Below are 17,619 nucleotides of genomic sequence, written 5' to 3'. Positions count from 1 at the left end.
TAATAAAAGAATTTTATATTCAAAGTATGAAATGTTTAGTTTTCTATGGAAATAGCAAGGTTGTTTAAATACAGTGTACATGTATTTCGTGAATTACACATAGACTTTACAAAGATTACATTTTAAACTAGTTCTATTTTACAATTTTGCTTTCATGCCTGTAAGTGTCAAAGTACCAACATTTAATACTACAAATATTTTCCAGCATTTGAATAAATCAATTGGAAAAACCATATCTATACAAAAATATCCTTAAGAGGAACTAAACGCTGATGTAGAACTGTCAAAAACGAAATAGCAGTTACTTCTCTTTGTAGTGTGTCGGTCTGGGGAACTTCTGATCTGACGTTAAAGTTGAAATAAGAAATTGGTTATGTTTGAATTGTTTTGTTTGAGTTTTACAATTTATTAACTAGCCATAAATAATAAACAAGGAGTTGTAACGACGGGAAAATATAATGTCTGAACCTTCATTCAAGTCTAATTGTTCCCTGTGGTTTATTTAAGAAGTCCTACATGTACATGTATGTTAGAACTAGGGATATATAGTTGTAAGTGGTGTTAAGAAAGTTCGTTCCATGATGAAATATTGTATATTATATAAATTATAATATTATTATTATTATATAAATAAAGTAGTGCTCAAGTAAAGCGATGGATTTTCAAGTCTGACAAAATCACAAGAATGTGCTTAAGATTTATAGCAATTCATTTTTAGCAGGAAATTATATGATTTTTCCTCCATATGAAAATATATATACAGTCTGTATATATCACTCGAATGATAGAAATGCTGGTCATTATGAGTGAAAATAAAGGATAATTTACTTTTGTTTCTTCATAGCTTGTCTTGCATCACACAAGCTGAGGAGCGTAGGTATAAGAACAATAAATCACTTTTCAAAAGAATAGGTTTGCCATTTCGGAATTTTTCACAGATTTGATAATTTTTGCATAGTATTTGAAAGGATGTTTTGACCTGTGTGCTTAATGTATGTCACAAATATGCATCATCACTAATTTTTCTGAACAGACATCATCTGTTTTAATACCTGCCCTCCCCTTATTGATTCAACAAAATACCGCTAAAACCTTATCAGTAGCAAGAATGGACTCTGTAATTATGAAGTATCACAAACTGTAAATATCTTCTCATCGTATATTCGAAAATAAAAGAAAAATGTGGAACGAACTTTCTTAACTCCCCTTACATACGTGTAATATATAATACCATAACCAATGTTTGCATCTCATACTTTTACCTGATACAACTGTGTGCATTAAAAATTTTGTACATCTTCCTTTTGCAATATTGCAATATCTGAAATACTTAATTAATGCATGAAACTTAAATGAATTAAAACATGTATATATTTACAACCCCTGAAAATTTATTTATAATAAAACATTTTTTCTTGTATGTTAGTATGAATGTTGCAGCACTTGCAGGAAAAAAATAACATTCTGTCTTTGTTGTAAGGCTCATTATTGAGGGGCAATTTGAAAAACAATCTATCCTTCTGTATTCAATAAACAGAAGTGAAAAAAAGAATCAGATATATTACATGACCAGTACGTACTAGTCCCTGCTGACAAAGCAGATAACAACATTGTCTTCGTTTATATAAGGCTCATTATATAAATTGTATTTTAGAAGAACTTGGATTTAATTCTACAAGTGATAATCCAACTTATACTCATAGTTCCCTTTCTAAGGAAGAAATTCTTTAAAATCATATGTCAGTTTTGAATATTTTTAATATCCCAATGAACCAAAATGAATTTGAACTACCATAAATATACTAGTATTGGATTCCAAAACTTCATAACAATCCTTACAAACAAAGATATATAGCGGTTTACCAAGCTTCTTTCTTTACTCCTCACTAAGATATTAGCAGTAGTGAAGGAGAAATTTCAAGAGTATCGTGCAACAATATATTCAAGAAGTGGTGTAAATCAGATGTAGATACTTAAAAATTCCAAGAACTTTTGGACAATTTGAAATCACAACATTTTGCCGAAATCAACAGCTTAAAAACTTACGACTTTTCAACTTTATATACAACCATTTCCTACGATAAATTAAAGTCCAGGCTTTTTAATATTACTGACAGCGTTTTTAATAAAAATAGAACTCGTAAATTTACTTACCATGTCATTGGTCATTTGAAAAATTATTTTGTTAAAAACATTCTGATTGTACACTGATTGTACTCTGAAGTTAATATCAAAAAGATGCTTGAGTTTCTGATTGACAATATCTATGTGGTTTTTGGAAACTAGGTTTTCCAACAATCTATTGGAATTCCCATGGGAACCAATTGCGCCCCGTTATTAGCAGACCTATTTTTGTAATCATATGAAGCAGATTTTGTCCAAAATCTTATGCGTGAAAAGAAGAAAACACTTGCTGTGGCCTTCAACTCGACATTTATATATATGGACGACGTATTGTCAATTTACTAATATGATTATTTCCATTCTTATGTCGATATGATATATCCTGGTGAGCTTGAGATAAAAGATACCACAGACTCTGACACATCTGTTTCACATTTGGATGTAAAACTTGAAAAAGACATTAATGCTAATCTAACAACCAAGCTTTATGACAAACGTGATGACTTTAACTTTACAATTGTCAACTTCCCTTACTTATGCAGCAATATACCTTCATCACCTGTATACGGAGTTTATATATCTCAGTTGATTCGATACGCAACAGCATGCTCTACGTATGAACAATTTCTAAAACGAGGTAAATTATTGACAAACATTAATCCTGTACTAACAAATTTGTTATATAGAATAATTTACAGACTGATTTAAGTTATGGAGGAGGAATTGTTTAACTGTTTTGAAAAAAGCAAAAAATACAAACAAACAGAAACAAAAAAAAAACCCAAACTCATTGATTCACAGCAACAAATCTGCTGTCTGCATTTCCAAATTCCTGAAAATAGACACGATAATACTAGCATTGTAAACTGTATTAACCTTATCTGCTGCCTTATCACTTATCAATGGACATCAAAATTTGAATACTCGTACTAGTATTTTAGACAAAAAAGTGTAGTTTTAGTTTGCATATGGCACTGTATTACTAGGTTGCAGATACTAGTAAGTCAACGATGAAGTTGTCGAATGAGATTCTGAAAAAAGAAAGACACACATATAATGTTTTTATCATTGTCACAATTGTTAACAATCTCCTCGTTCTGAAAAAATGTCATATGATCCTTGATACTTTTATCCTTGGCGTCAAGTGCAAATCCTTAAGAATTATACAAAATTCTTGTCAGGAAACCAGTTTTATTATGAATAAAACATAAACCATTGCAGTTCAGTGCCCGGAATTTTTCAACATTTATATATTTTCTTTGTAATGCTTTTCCAAATTAGAGATAATGTGAAAATAAAATCATTTGCCTGAGGGGTAAAAGCAACATTTATTGCACCCGGTCCGATATGAATCTGAGCATATCTGTACATGTATCTCTGTGGATCTTTAATTCAGATAGTCTAGGCTTTGCTCATCCGACTCTGATTTGATGCATTCAACACGGAAATAGAGGTTTTGGTCAATACTGATTAACAAAAAATGAGCTTGCTCAATTTTTTTTTTATCTAAAAAAGGGGAAAATATTAGAATTTAGACTCACCAATCATCGTTAAAGAATTTAACCGCTGAATGAATGAAATTATTAAGTTGTAATGCCTAGTACATTTAGTACACATGCTGCTAAGGAAATTCCTCTATTGATTTGTACCGCTTAAACTGATTCATAATGTATAACCTTTACAGGAAGCTATCACTCAAATTCTGCTGTTTTTACCTGAAATTAAAGATTCAAGGTCGAAGATTTAATTATAACCCATGCAGATATCAATCAGCATAATTTTATAGCAGTGCAAAAAATAGCATCAAAGTCATCATAAAAATAAAATTTGTCATGCATGTGAGTATAGTGAATGGTTTTTTTTTCCGAAGAGAACTAAATAACATGTACACGTATCCATCATCAACTTTTATTCACTTATGTAACAATAAATTCTCTGCATATAGGGTCTATATCACTCAGTTGATTCGTTACGCAAGAGCTATTGACAAAACAAGTTGATGAAAAAATAAGAACAGTCTCGATTAGAGTCAACTCAAGTTCTTTGGTCAACACAAATATTGTCAGCAAATCAATCTTTCATTAAGTCAAATGCTGACAGATATTTTAGGCAATTTTATTTACAAACTGAATAGTCAACCGGCTTTTCATTTTTTTTAAAAATCATGTAAAGGAGTACACAGCGGATGTGACCGACTGACAGGGAACGCTTTCTCCTCCTAGGCACCTGATCTTATCTATGATGTTTTTAGAGGTCCGTGTTTGCTTTATTCCAGATTTGTATTGCTTCAATGGACGTTTGAGCTTAATTGCGGTGGGTCATCTGTAAACATTTTATATGTACCCCTTAATCAGTATGTATTGAGAACTTTTCAGCTTCCAATCATTATTTGCATGTAGCTTTTTGTGCTTAGGATTCTTTCGGCTGATGATAGAAAATGTCTAAATTTCATAGTTTCCGTCTTTTTCGAGTTTGAGACTTAGCTCCAAAACTGCATAATTAACTGTCTGTATTTTTTCATAGTTCTTGTAAAAAGCAGATATCAAATATACGTACATGTATACTACAACTAAAATGCATGTAAACCTTGTCGAGGTCCAGTAATTGAGATAAGGAAGTTGGTAAGGTGAAAGTTGCTGAAAGTTGTCGCAAAATAAATATACATGTATTTTCATCCTTACTGTATCTTTGTTTTTTATTTTAATTTTTAAAAAAATTATTTTTGATTTTATTAAAAGATAAAAGAAAACGGGATATTAAATAGGGTTGGAGGGTGTCAAAAGTTTGCATTATATTTAATTCTGAAAATCAGTATTTACGTAATTTTTTATCTTTTAGGCGATTAAACCATGATTTATTTTGTGTAATTTATTCAGCTAATATTTGTTTATCGGATCTGGCCAATTTTCGTCTCTGTCAATTCCATATGGCTTTAATTTGAAAATCTACCCGAAATTGATATGAAATTGGCATTCAATCAAATAAAATACCCTCCTGGGGAGAGAAATTAACTCTGAAATACATTTAAATCTAGCAATTAGAATAAGGTGATGAGTACACTGCTTGAAAGATTGTCAATCTTAAAGTAGGCTATTTTTATACTTTAAAAATATATTCATTTTAAGAATTGAAAATTAAATTATATATGTTGAAGATTTCATCACAGAAGACTTCATGTCATCGAACAGAAGAGATAGCAATCTAATACAGACTTTTTGTGATTGAAATTCTTCTATAATTATGGCTTTAAAGACGCGAGCGAAAAAAATCAACAATTGCTATGACGTCAGAGTGACCTTTGCCAATGCATTTGGGATACAACCCAATCTTCTAAAAGAACAAACAAAACAGGGATATCTGAATGTAAATCTAATAAATATAGCTTAAAAGTCCGATGTACAGGATCAGATGTATGGTAAGCAAACAAGAGAACCTTTTTTTAAAAAACCGGACAATACCTCGGACCGGTTGTGTATTTTAAATATCGAGCTAACCATGTAACACAAAACCCGTTCAATATCGCTAATAACTTATTGGATATAAAATATAAACTGACTCTCTGAAATGTTAGAACTAACTCCAGGGATTGTTAATTTGAAGTCTAAATTTTTTTATTTTAGGTCCTATTGGCAGGAGTCAATATTGTTGCATACAGGATTTGGAAATAGTTTTTCTGTTGGATCGTGGATTAGCACAAAGAGAATATGGTGAAAATAGGTAGGTTTCAGGGGGTTTTAAGCACTGGCTATAATACGTTAAAACTATTTTATTCATAATTATATTTTTTATATAAAAATTTTATTACAAATGTCTAGGTTGCTGGCTATGAGAATTCTTTGAATAACATACATATGTAGTACCTCTTCATTCGTTACTTGATAGCTAATTGGCACGGGTACTTGTTTACTTGGCCCAGGGAAAGTCTATACCAATCGGCTAAATAAATGCATTTTTCTGATTGCATCAAAACATAAATGTATGTGCTCATCTCAAAATTTATAATCAGGATACTGGTAATTATGACTTAGTTACGTGATTGTTAGTACCAGTATACACAACAGACAATGAAATATTGATGAATAAGAACCGTACAAGGTCACTGGACCTGTAGACCTTTATTTGGAATACCACAACTGTAATTTATATGTATACTTACTTATACAAGTACAGCTGGTAGATGAAAAAAATACTGTTAATATCTGCTTACATTTGTGCACGGCTGTGAAATGCACCAAAATGGATGAAGAAACTAATGTCGATGATAATAGTGTAAGTACTAAATTACTGACGTGAAAAATAAATCATGGTATAAAATGAGATAGAAAATGTATTTTCAAGTAGAATGCTTAAAAAAACTTTTGTAAATGTAAAAAAAATCGTTTCTCTTTAAAAAAAAAAGTATTCGATAGTTAGATCGTTCGTTTTCTCATCGTAAATGTACATGAACAAATTGCAATGACTGCTTGTATAAAGGAACCTGACCAAGCATTGGGATTGTACCTTTATGTAAAAGAATGTATTCTGAATACATTTTCAACTTCATGAATGAGTTTAAAATTAGTTCTGAGCAATAATTACATTGTGAAATAAACCATTTTGATTAAGCCTTTGCGTTATATCAATATATTGAGAAAATGTATAAAATTAAATAGATCATAAGTAATTTAGGAAATAAAGACATGTTTAATGAATATAACGCACTTTTAACGATTTTCTCTCATTCTTTTTACAGCATAAAACTACGTCTCTCAGTTAAATGAATGGTGACTGGAATGGTGGCTTTACGGCAGAACTCTGCATTTCAGTAACCTTTCGGTACACTTTCAGTCACCCTTTCATTTAACTGTATGGCATAGTTTTATTCTTTGCTTGATACAATTTAAATAATGTTTTAAGGACAGGTGATAAAAACAATTTTTTTCTTTGAAAAAGATTTAATATCATGTCAAAAGTTTAGAAAAGGGGATGGTTCTTAGAATTTTTTCTCCTAAGAGCTTGAATATGAAAAAATCTTGGAAAATATTAATAATATTTCATTGAAAAAAACAAATATAGACAAATTACATTCAGTAAAGGTTTACAGGTGAAAACAATTTTCAGAATATGTTACCATGGTGCTAAAAGTGTAATATAAACTTAAGAAAAATATACCAAGCCAGGTGAATTTTAAGAGGAAGATCAAAATGACAAAAAATTATAGCAATATCACATAAGCTGATTTTTACCATTTAGCTTTTCCTAAAAAAAAATTCACCTGGCTTGGTATAATTTTCTTAAGTTTATATTACACTTAACATATTCTGAAATTTGTTTTCACCTGTAAACCTTTACTGAATGTGATTTGTCTACATTTGTTTTTTTTTATTGATATATTACTAATATTTTCCAAGTCTATTTCATTTTCCACTTCTTCAGAGAAAAAATTCTAAGAACCATCCACTTTTTTTAAACTTGTGACATGGTATTAAATCTTTTTCAAAGAAAAAAATTGTTTGTATCATCTGTCCTTAAAACTTAAAAAAATATCTGAGGAATTTTATATCTAACAACACATCCAATCGAAATATTTTTTTCTCTTTATACTAATATTACCTTCCAGTAATGGTTTTTTTTACATGTATCTTATCTGTCTTTGGAAACCCGTAAAACACTATATTCACTGTGTGAAAGACCCCGGCATCAGTGGCAAAACTTTTCCTTTCTTTAATAAATAATGCGGCTGTCTATTCTTCCCGCGTCAATACATCTCCTGAGATACACAGCAGACATACACGTACTGTACCAAATGAGACCTGATTACGGACCTAGAATACTTAGGCTACTGACGTATCAAGGAACTGAATACTGCTTTGACAGAATCTTATAATTAACCTCCAAACGACAGATCGCCGAGCCCACTATTCATTTTGAGGATAAGACCTAACGGAGACATATTTCTCTGATTTAATTAATCATTGTTTCTTTCTGGAGATGTCCTGAGAATTTTTATCTTATTTTCCAGAAAGCAAGATTAATTTATGAAACATTCATAAAAGATCTCATAATTAGAACTATTACTACGAAAAGGCCCGTTTGTATATTTTACATTTTAAAGTATATCATTAAGGGATTTAGCAAGAATCCAGTTCCCCTCAGAGCAAGCATATTTTCTGCAGTTTTTATACAGGGAGTCTTCTTACTTGAAATTTCAGGAAAGCAGCGAAATATATCGAATTACATATATACAATCCTAATTTTTAAAGAAAATTATCGGATTCCATCGACAAAAAAACTTCATTTATATTTTTTTTTCGATTTTTTCCTGCAAGGAGTGGATAAGATTATTATGCATTATACAACAATATGCCTACGGGACTGCCTCTGGTTGATAAGCTTCATTTTTGGATAAGTGAAATAGTTAAGATTTAAAGCAATGGGAGCTGCAAATTCGAAGTCGCAATTATTTATTGCAGAATTATCATTAACTGTTTCATTGAAAGAAAAAATAACATTGATAAACTTCTGTTGTTCATAATTGTGATGGCAAAAACTATTTATAAGCTTTAATTGAAGTAAAATTACATATTGCCATCCTATACAATATTAATTTCTCATATACTAGTAATACTTAACATTACTTTGTTCAGAAATCTTACCCCTGAAAAAAATTAATTATTTGTTTTTGTCTAAATGATCAAAAAGATTTATACATGTACATGTATTACAATGTACAAAGAGTTTTATCATAATCACATCTTAGCGAAATAAAATTATTAAAATGCAGCTCATATTGCATTGAGGAAGAAATCTGTATTGAAAAGAAAGGGCAGTCTTTTCTACTTAAAACATCAATTTCTTTTAATCATTTACCAGAGATATTTTTTTCAGTAACAAAATAGATATTTAATTTGAAAATATCGTAAGCATTTTAAAAAAAGTTGGAGTACTAGAGGTACGGAATGCAATTCAATCCCAGGACTAATTTAAACAAAAGCTACACAAAAGAGGGTTGATTTACTTCATTTGTAAAGCTCGCTAGTTTTTTTTATAGATATCCTTTCTTGTAACACGAAATCTGTGTTCAATACTAGTACATGTATATTATGACCAGTCATCTCGATAAGATTATTAGAAGACACGAACACTCACGTAGCTGAAACCTCCTCACACAATACGCTTTGCTGAATAAAGCTTTATAAATATAATAATCTTTAATTTACAATCATATTTTTTATCTCTATCCAGATGCAGAATGGAAACTCAAGTTATGTGAAATTCCAAAGAAACATTAGTTCCCTCGCTATGGAGGATGCTAAAGAAACTGCCAAACTATTTCTTGCCATCGCTAATGGAAAAGTTCGGCAAATAGACAGACTTTTGGGACAATTAGACGACATCAATATCCGAGATGCAGACAGCAAAACACCTTTAATGTACGCAGTGTGCTGCACGAATGACGAAGTACGCACACACGTAGTACGCATTTTATTACGACACGGTGCTGATGTAAACGCGCAAGATATGAATGGACAGACAGCTCTCATGTTTGCTTGCATGGAATGTGAAAGAAGTGATATTGTGCGATTGATATCAAGAAATAAAAAATGTGATTTTAACATCCAAGACAATGATGGTTTTACTGCAGTGATGCATTCCATAAATTCATCTAATCTTTTGGCATTGCGCATGCTTGTTGATCTCTCAACTAAACAAGATGTTGATCTCAAAATTCGCAATGCTCATAGTTTGAATGCGCTTGAGTTGGCTGTAAAGCTTCAAATGCCCGAATTTTGTAAGTGTTTGTTGAAAGAGGGAAATGTTAAAATTGGTTCTGTGCGCGATCAAAAGGGACTTCATATATTACTAGACAGAGACACAAAATTAAGCAACGCAAATATGAAAATGACAGTGGACGTTCCTTCTCTTCAAATACGAAGACCAAGCACTCCAATATCTAACAGCTTCAGGAGGGAGTCCACATTTGATCGCGATATGAATCGTTTATTGGATGATGATGAAAGTGGAAGGGGATCAGTGGGACCGAAGATCCGGGAGCCACTGACTCCAAATACGAGGAGACAACAGACAGATTGGGCAGAGTCTCCCCGCGCCCTTCGTCGTCCTCTGAAACCCATAGCTGGACGAGACATTCAAGTGACCGCTAATAATTACATTCCAAGCTTACAGCCCGACTCCCCGGTGTTTGGACACAGGACGAAACTTCCCAGTATCCCTAGTGGAAAACGATTGTACCTTGTGTCTACCCCTCGGGGAACTATTGAAAAGGTCCAAGAAATCGTTTAATTATCGAATAATATATCTTCAGTTATATATTGTTATTGTTAATAATGGGAAATATTTACTTATTATTTTCTTTTTTGCTTCAGGTATTGAAATACTTAAAAATCGTTAAAGAGAGAATGATTGTATTCAATGAACTCTTGTCGTTAAACCATGTGAACTTTTACAAATATGTTTTTGTTTCTCTTATTAAGTTTTATTTTTCGCAATAACCTACGCAATCTGAGTAAGACTTAATTTATATTCATTGTTAACACGAACATACACGTAATGTTTGGTGTACTTTATTATTTATGTAACATTTGTGCAAACATTTAACCGAGGATTATTGCTGGTTAAGCTACGAAAATGACGCCATTATCTCTGTTTTGTTAAAATCTGAACTTTATGAAACAAATAAAATCTCTTAAAATAATTATGACTGTATTCTGCTAAACTCTCCTTAGTTTTTGTAACAAAAATATAATTCAATATTCAAATTAATGGTCATGTTTTTCAGTTGAACCAACACTTAGACTATCAGATTCCTACTTTAAATTCCCACTTTCAATACAAATCAGACATATTTTTTCAAAGGATTATCATTGACGCGAGATATCTCTACAGTTTACGAGCTCAGTTCATAATAACTAAGGCACTAATTTTACGACAAACGATGAATTCCCATTACCAGACAAATTGAAGCTCAAAACTAGTTACGACCTGACATGGCTTTAACACAACTGCCGTTCGAAGGCATAATTGAACAATAAAATGCTAGCGAATTGTCAATCAAAATCAGAATGTTCTTTTATGATTGAAAGAAGGGTTTACATTGCCAAGATCTTGGTAAAAGTAGATAACCCGGTAGAACGGTTTCCTTGCAATGATATATTTATTCCTTGTGTTTTAAGATTTCTGGTGATTTCTAGGTTATGATGCTTGTTCCAAACTTAAAAGGTTCTTCATCATAGTTGACAAACTGTAAAAGGTGTTTTAGAATGCTTCGAAAAATTAAAGCGATTTCTCTTCCCTTTTTCCCTCACTAAATCCAGTTACGGGCAGATAAGACCACGGAATATTAACTAGCGAGATTGGAAAGGTATAACAGAACAATACAGAGGGCTCAAGATAGGGGTGTGATCAATGGTCGATGGAGGATGCTTAATTCTCAAAGGCACCTGATCCCCCTCTCGAGTTTTCAGGGGGTTAACAAAGTTTTGCCACATACATAAATCGAATTCTCGAAAATATTTACGAGATTGATAAATGTTCTATATCTTTCAACTTTTTTCTGTTTATGATTTGCTAAAAAAAAATCCACAAGTTTCTAACTGAAACATTTGGTGCCGTAAAAGACGCAAATTCTCTACCCGACTCTCTCCTAACCGTGTACAATTCTTAATTATGGCGCAAAATTTTAGGCTATTTTCAATAGATATGTTTGTTTATTTCTTCAAATAGATATAGTGACAAATTATATATCATTCAGTAATTCCATAAAATGTTCTATCAGGCCTCTTTCTTTACTCCCCACTAAAATATTAACAGTAATGAAGGAGAAACTTCACCTGAGTATTGTGAAATAATATATTCGAGAATTGGTGTAAATCAGATGTGGATACTTAAGAAAATTTGGAATCACAAATTTGACCAAAATCAACACATTAAATATTACGACTTTTCAACTTTATACCGTATAAGTGGAAATCTTAGCGAGACGCAAATTTAGCGATTTGTGCTTAAAAACTGGTATTTTATTTTTAGCGAGATGCAATTTTAGCGATTTTAATATGTTCACCAAAGAGCCTTTTGAAATTTTATTTTTAGCCCAGCACCCTCGCTAAAAATGCCAAAATTAAATCCTCGCTAAAAATTCTACTTATACGGTATACAAATGTTTGATATCATTTACAACTGCTTTTTCAATGAAAATGGAACTCGTAAATTTGCATACCTTGTCATTGGCCATTTGCAAAATTATTTTGTTTAAAACATTCTGATGGTACATACGAGTACTCTGAAGTTGATATTAAAAAGATGCTTGAGTTTCTGATTGACAATCGATGAGGTTTTTGGAGACCTGGTCTTCCAACAATGTACTGGATTTTGCAGGGTACCAATTGCTCTCCGTTATTAGCAGACGTATTTTTGTATCCATATGATACGGAAGCCCATTTAGGACCTATCAAAAATATTTTTGAATTTGTTATAACGATTTTTAGAATTCGTTATAACGAATTTAATTTGTTAGAACAGATTTTTAGAATTCGTTATAACGAATTTAATTTGTTAAAACAAATTTATTGAATTCGTTATAACGAATTTCATTTGTTATAACAGATTTATTGAATTCGTTATAATGAATTTAATTTGTTATAACAGATTTATTGAATTCGTTATAACGAATTTAATTTGTTATTACAGATTTTTAGAATTCGTTATAACGAATTTAATTTGTTAAAACAAATTTATTGAATTCGTTATAACGAATTTCATTTGTTATAACAGATTTATTGAATTCGTTATAATGAATTTAATTTGTTATAACAGATTTATTGAATTCGTTATAACGAATTTAATTTGTTATTACAGATTTATTGAATTCGTTATAACGAATTTAATGTTATTACAGATTTGTTGAATTCGTTATAACCAAATTCTTGAATTCTAAAATCGTTATAACGAATTCAAAAATATTTTTTGGGAATTGAAGCAAAACAAGTCTAAATGGGCTTCCGTAATATGAAGCAGAATGTTGTCGAAATCTTTTACATGAGAAGAGGAAAACGCTTGCCGTGGACTTCAGTGCGACATTCATTAGATAAATCTACGACGTAAAATTTTGTCAATTAACAATGTTTATTTCCGTTCTTATGTAGATATGATATATGCCGGTGAGCTTGAAATAAAAGATACCACAGAATCCAACATCTCCGTCTCAAATTTTGATATTTATTTGAAAAAGACATTAATGTTTATCTAACAACCAAGCTTAATGATAAACGTGATGACATCGACTTCCCTTACTTACTAGTATCTAGTAACATACCTTCATCACCTACATACGGAGTTTATATCTCTCAGTTGATTTGATACGCAAGAGCATACTCTACGTATGTATAATTTCTAAAACGAGGAAAATTATTGACAAACAGGTTTCTGAAACAAGAATATCAGCATTATCGTTTAAAGTCATCATTTCATAAGTTGTGGTCGAAACAATGACCTTAATGTCAGCAAATATAATTTATCAAATGCTGACTGACGGTTTTCATAATGATTGTTGGGCCATTATTTACACACTGAACTTAAGACGGATTTTTCTGTTATTTCCCGATCAGACAAGGAGCATACGACGGGCTACCGGTCGGCAGGGGATGCTTACTCCTCCATTTCACCTGATCCCAGGGAGTTTGATGTTTGTTATGCTCTAATTTTATATTATTTAACGGACTTTTGGGCTCGAATACTGTTATCTCCATGCATTTCATTGTTTACCTACCTAATTCAAACTAATCGAAACCTTGGTATTTCGACAAAAAAATTAAATAAATTTACCCTAGTACGGAAATATGTTTTATGTTGATTTAAGACATGACCAGCAATATCACCAACCACATGTCTATTGTGGGTAGGTAAGGATTCCGGTTTCTCAGTGCTGGTTTATTGAGGTATTCAATAGATCGATAACAAGTTGAAAAGAATTGTAATTATTTTACAAAATGATGATCAACAAATACATTCAAAAGATCATCTGCCATGTAAATAGAATCGGAAGAATCGAAGTTAAAACTATTGTTTTGCAAAACTACTCGTACAATGAACTTACACATTGTATTTCTAACTTTTGTAATTTTTACCCATTAACATTTACTAAAGAGCTGTTAAACTTACATTTACCCTGGGTTCTATGGCAATAATACTCTCCTAACTAGACAGTGATTCCTTAATTATAAAGAATTCTAATTTATCCTTTGCTTATAATATATTCTCAAATTCCAAATTAATATAGTAAAATTGTCATGGTGTAATATTTTGTACACTCCATGGTTTAAAAATGGTTTTCACAGGAAAGTTTAACTATGGCTAAATATTTTGCTCACTTAAAAGGACAGTATGAATTGCGCATCTACAAATTCTGTCACGTTATGATTTTGTTGTTTATGCTAATGGACCTTTGATATTTATCCTATTTTGACCATCTTTAGCTGGCTGTCATTCATGGCTGTTTAAGTCTCCTATAGGATTTATGGGGATTTTCTGTTATTAAGTCCTGTCAAAGTTTTCGTCATTCGCTCTTATGAAAATGTCAAAAGATATTTTTCATAGATCAATTTAGACGATAACTGATATAATGTCCTTCTTTTATAATTGCAAAAAAACAAATTTTATCTTTTCCCCTTTGGATACGATACATGATAGAAGGTATATCATAAATAGGGGTATTATATGGTATGTCAGCGAATTGTTTTTATTTCCGGATTTGTGTTGGATATAATAAATTAATATATTTTCATTATATACTCAAGAACAAATAGATAAATCAATTTCATCATAAGGAAGCGTAATTATTGCCTGATAAGAGATTTTTATTATTACGTACATGTACATGTATATCACCCAATCTTAGCACATGGTTACACTGTGTTACCATAGCAACCATGAAAGTTATTATTGAATAATTTTGCTAATTCCAAATGAACAATTATGGTCAACTATTTTATTGTCTTTCTTAAATTTGTATTTGAGTTTGATCATGTAACACCAATTTTTGCCTGATTTGAGTTAACGGTATCAGGCCTTTATCATAGAGAGTTTAGAGAAGTTCTGAAACTATGCGTGCCACAGCTCCTATATTGAAGTTCAAGTCATTAAAGGAGAATGATTTTTAACATACCAACCAACCAAAGTGAGTTTGAAACATGCTATTAAAGGTACTTGGACACAGATTTGAAGTTAATATTTTCTCATTTTTTCTGTATAATATCACGAACTATATATTTTAATAGCATTTCATACAAAAATTGATTAAAAATCTTATTTCATTTAAAAGTCATTAAAACTTTAAATTTTTTGGCATTTAATTACACATTTTTGCACTTTCACAAATTTTAACTTTATTCTTAATCCTTAGGAAAAGTGGCAAATCTGATGTGTATTAATGAGAAATATTTTAATTAATTTTTGTGTGAAATGCTATTAAAATATATAAGTTGTAATATTATAGAGAAAATATTAACTTCAAATCTGTGTCCAAGTCCTTTAACTGAACTGGATTCCTTAACTTCATAAAAATCCTTACATAGCAAGATACATTGCTGGTTTCAACGAATGATCTACCAAGCCCTTATCTTTATAATTACTCCTTACAAATGTATTAACTGCTGTAAAGGAGAAACTTCAGACGTCTACAAACTCCGAAAGTCTACAAATTTCATTTAACATTATAATTACCAAATTTTTGGAAAGTCGACAACATCAAAACTACTACATCAACAATCTAGAATGATATAAGTCATACAAGTAGACAATAGCTTCTTCAATAACAAAGGGACTTGGAAATTTCCCACATCTTTTAATTTTTCATCGGCAAAAATTTCTTCGTCAAATCCAATCATTGTACACAAAAGTATTCTGAAGTCTATATTACATGTAAAAGGATACTGGAGTTCCTCATTGACGGCAATTATGTAGTCTTCGGAGACTTAAGTTTTCAAAAAAAAAATAAATAAAATTGCAATTGTCACTTATTGTGTTCCTTTATTTGCTGACCTGTTTTATGTTCCTAGCTTCCCATAAAGTAGTATTTATTTTTTAAATTCTCCGTGAGAAGAGAAAAACACTTGCCGTGACTATAAATTCGATATATTGACGATATTCTATCAAGTAACATTAGTTATTTTAATTTATATGCTGAATCTATATACCTCACTGAACCACTGTTACAACGCACTTTGAAAAATTACGCACTTTGAAATTTTTTTTCAAAATGCGTTAAATTTGGGACCAAATCAACGCACTTTGAAAAAATTAAATTTCTTTTCAAAGTGCGTTGATATCGACCATATTAACGCACTTTGAAAAAATGTGTATTTCTTGATCAATATTCTTGCAAATCTTAGGTATGATAAATAATTGAACCTGTTTAATAACTCTTTGGTGATGAAATCACTTCGGGATGTGACATTGAGCGATTTTGATTTTTCCATACATATATTTATTTTGAAAATTCTTTCTCTCTTAAATGTTTTACTGTACTTAATGTTTTTCAGTTTGCATGCATTTTATGTAAACTAAAATTTATTAAAAGTTTTCAACGTCATACCAGTTATGCAAATACATATGTTTGGATGTAGCAAAGGCATCAGTACCGGGGGGGGGGGGAGGGGGGTAGTCACACAAATGCTTTGCAAAGATATATATAATGTAGGCATTGAAAAATTGGGGCTTTCCTTTGGGGGTGGGTGGGTCCACTTTCAATTTGCTACCGACGGCTTTGTACAATGTATAAGAAAAAAAGAAGTCTCTGTCGAGACTGTAGCTCTACTGGTTTGTACTGATCAAAAACTGATGCACAGAATTATGTATCTTAGTGTAGTCTACTTGTGTGTCAAGTTATATTGAAATCAGACCAAAACTGTAGAAGGAGTAGTGTTTTAAAGGAATTTCAAAGAGAATTCTATTTTTAGTAACCATGGCAACACCGTTCACCAAAATCAAAAACCGATGCACTATTCTATGTATCTTAGTGTAGTCTACTTGTGTGCCAAATATATTGAAATCAGACCAAAACTGTAGAAGGAGTAGCATTTTAAAGGAATTTCACAGCAAATTCTATTTTTAGTAACCATGGCAACACTGTTCACCGAAATTAAAAACCGATGCACTATTCTATGTATCTTAGTGTAGTCTACTTGTGTGCCAAGTTATAATGAAATCAGACCAAAACTGTAGAAGGAGTAGTGTTTTCAAGGAATTTCACAGAAAATTCTATTTTTAGTAACCATGGCAACACCGTTCATCGAAATTAAAAACCGATGCACTATTCTATGTATCTTCAGGAGCGTAGTATCTGGGGGGGGGGGGGGCCCCCCCCCCCCACTTTTTTTCCCAACCTTAATTACACTAAAGGAAATGTTAATTGAAAGCCTGGTTGCCCCCCCCCCCCCACTTATAGAAATGTACCGAAAATGTAGTATAAGAATTGGTACTAAAAGTAGTTGACACTGAGAA

General features: G+C 31.4%; 1 protein-coding gene across 1 annotated transcript; it reads left to right on the top strand.

Annotated features, from left to right (window-relative positions):
• The first annotated feature begins 5,461 nt into the window (after positions 1–5,461).
• On the top strand, positions 5,462–10,819 carry LOC134229342 (putative ankyrin repeat protein RF_0381). Its single transcript, XM_062711088.1, has 3 exons — positions 5,462–5,539; positions 5,745–5,841; positions 9,349–10,819. The coding sequence occupies exon 3, from the start codon at positions 9,349–9,351 to the stop codon at positions 10,405–10,407; it is 1,059 nt and encodes a 352-aa protein (XP_062567072.1). The 5' UTR covers positions 5,462–5,539; positions 5,745–5,841; the 3' UTR covers positions 10,408–10,819.
• Positions 10,820–17,619: the final 6,800 nt, after the last annotated feature.

This window comes from Saccostrea cucullata, unplaced genomic scaffold, assembly GCF_032062105.1.
Source record: "Saccostrea cucullata isolate Sc308-1 unplaced genomic scaffold, CSIRO_AGI_Scuc_v1 ctg41, whole genome shotgun sequence".
NCBI classification, from domain to species: Eukaryota; Metazoa; Mollusca; class Bivalvia; order Ostreida; family Ostreidae; genus Saccostrea; species Saccostrea cuccullata.
This window is presented reverse-complemented; position numbering and strand designations above follow the sequence as displayed.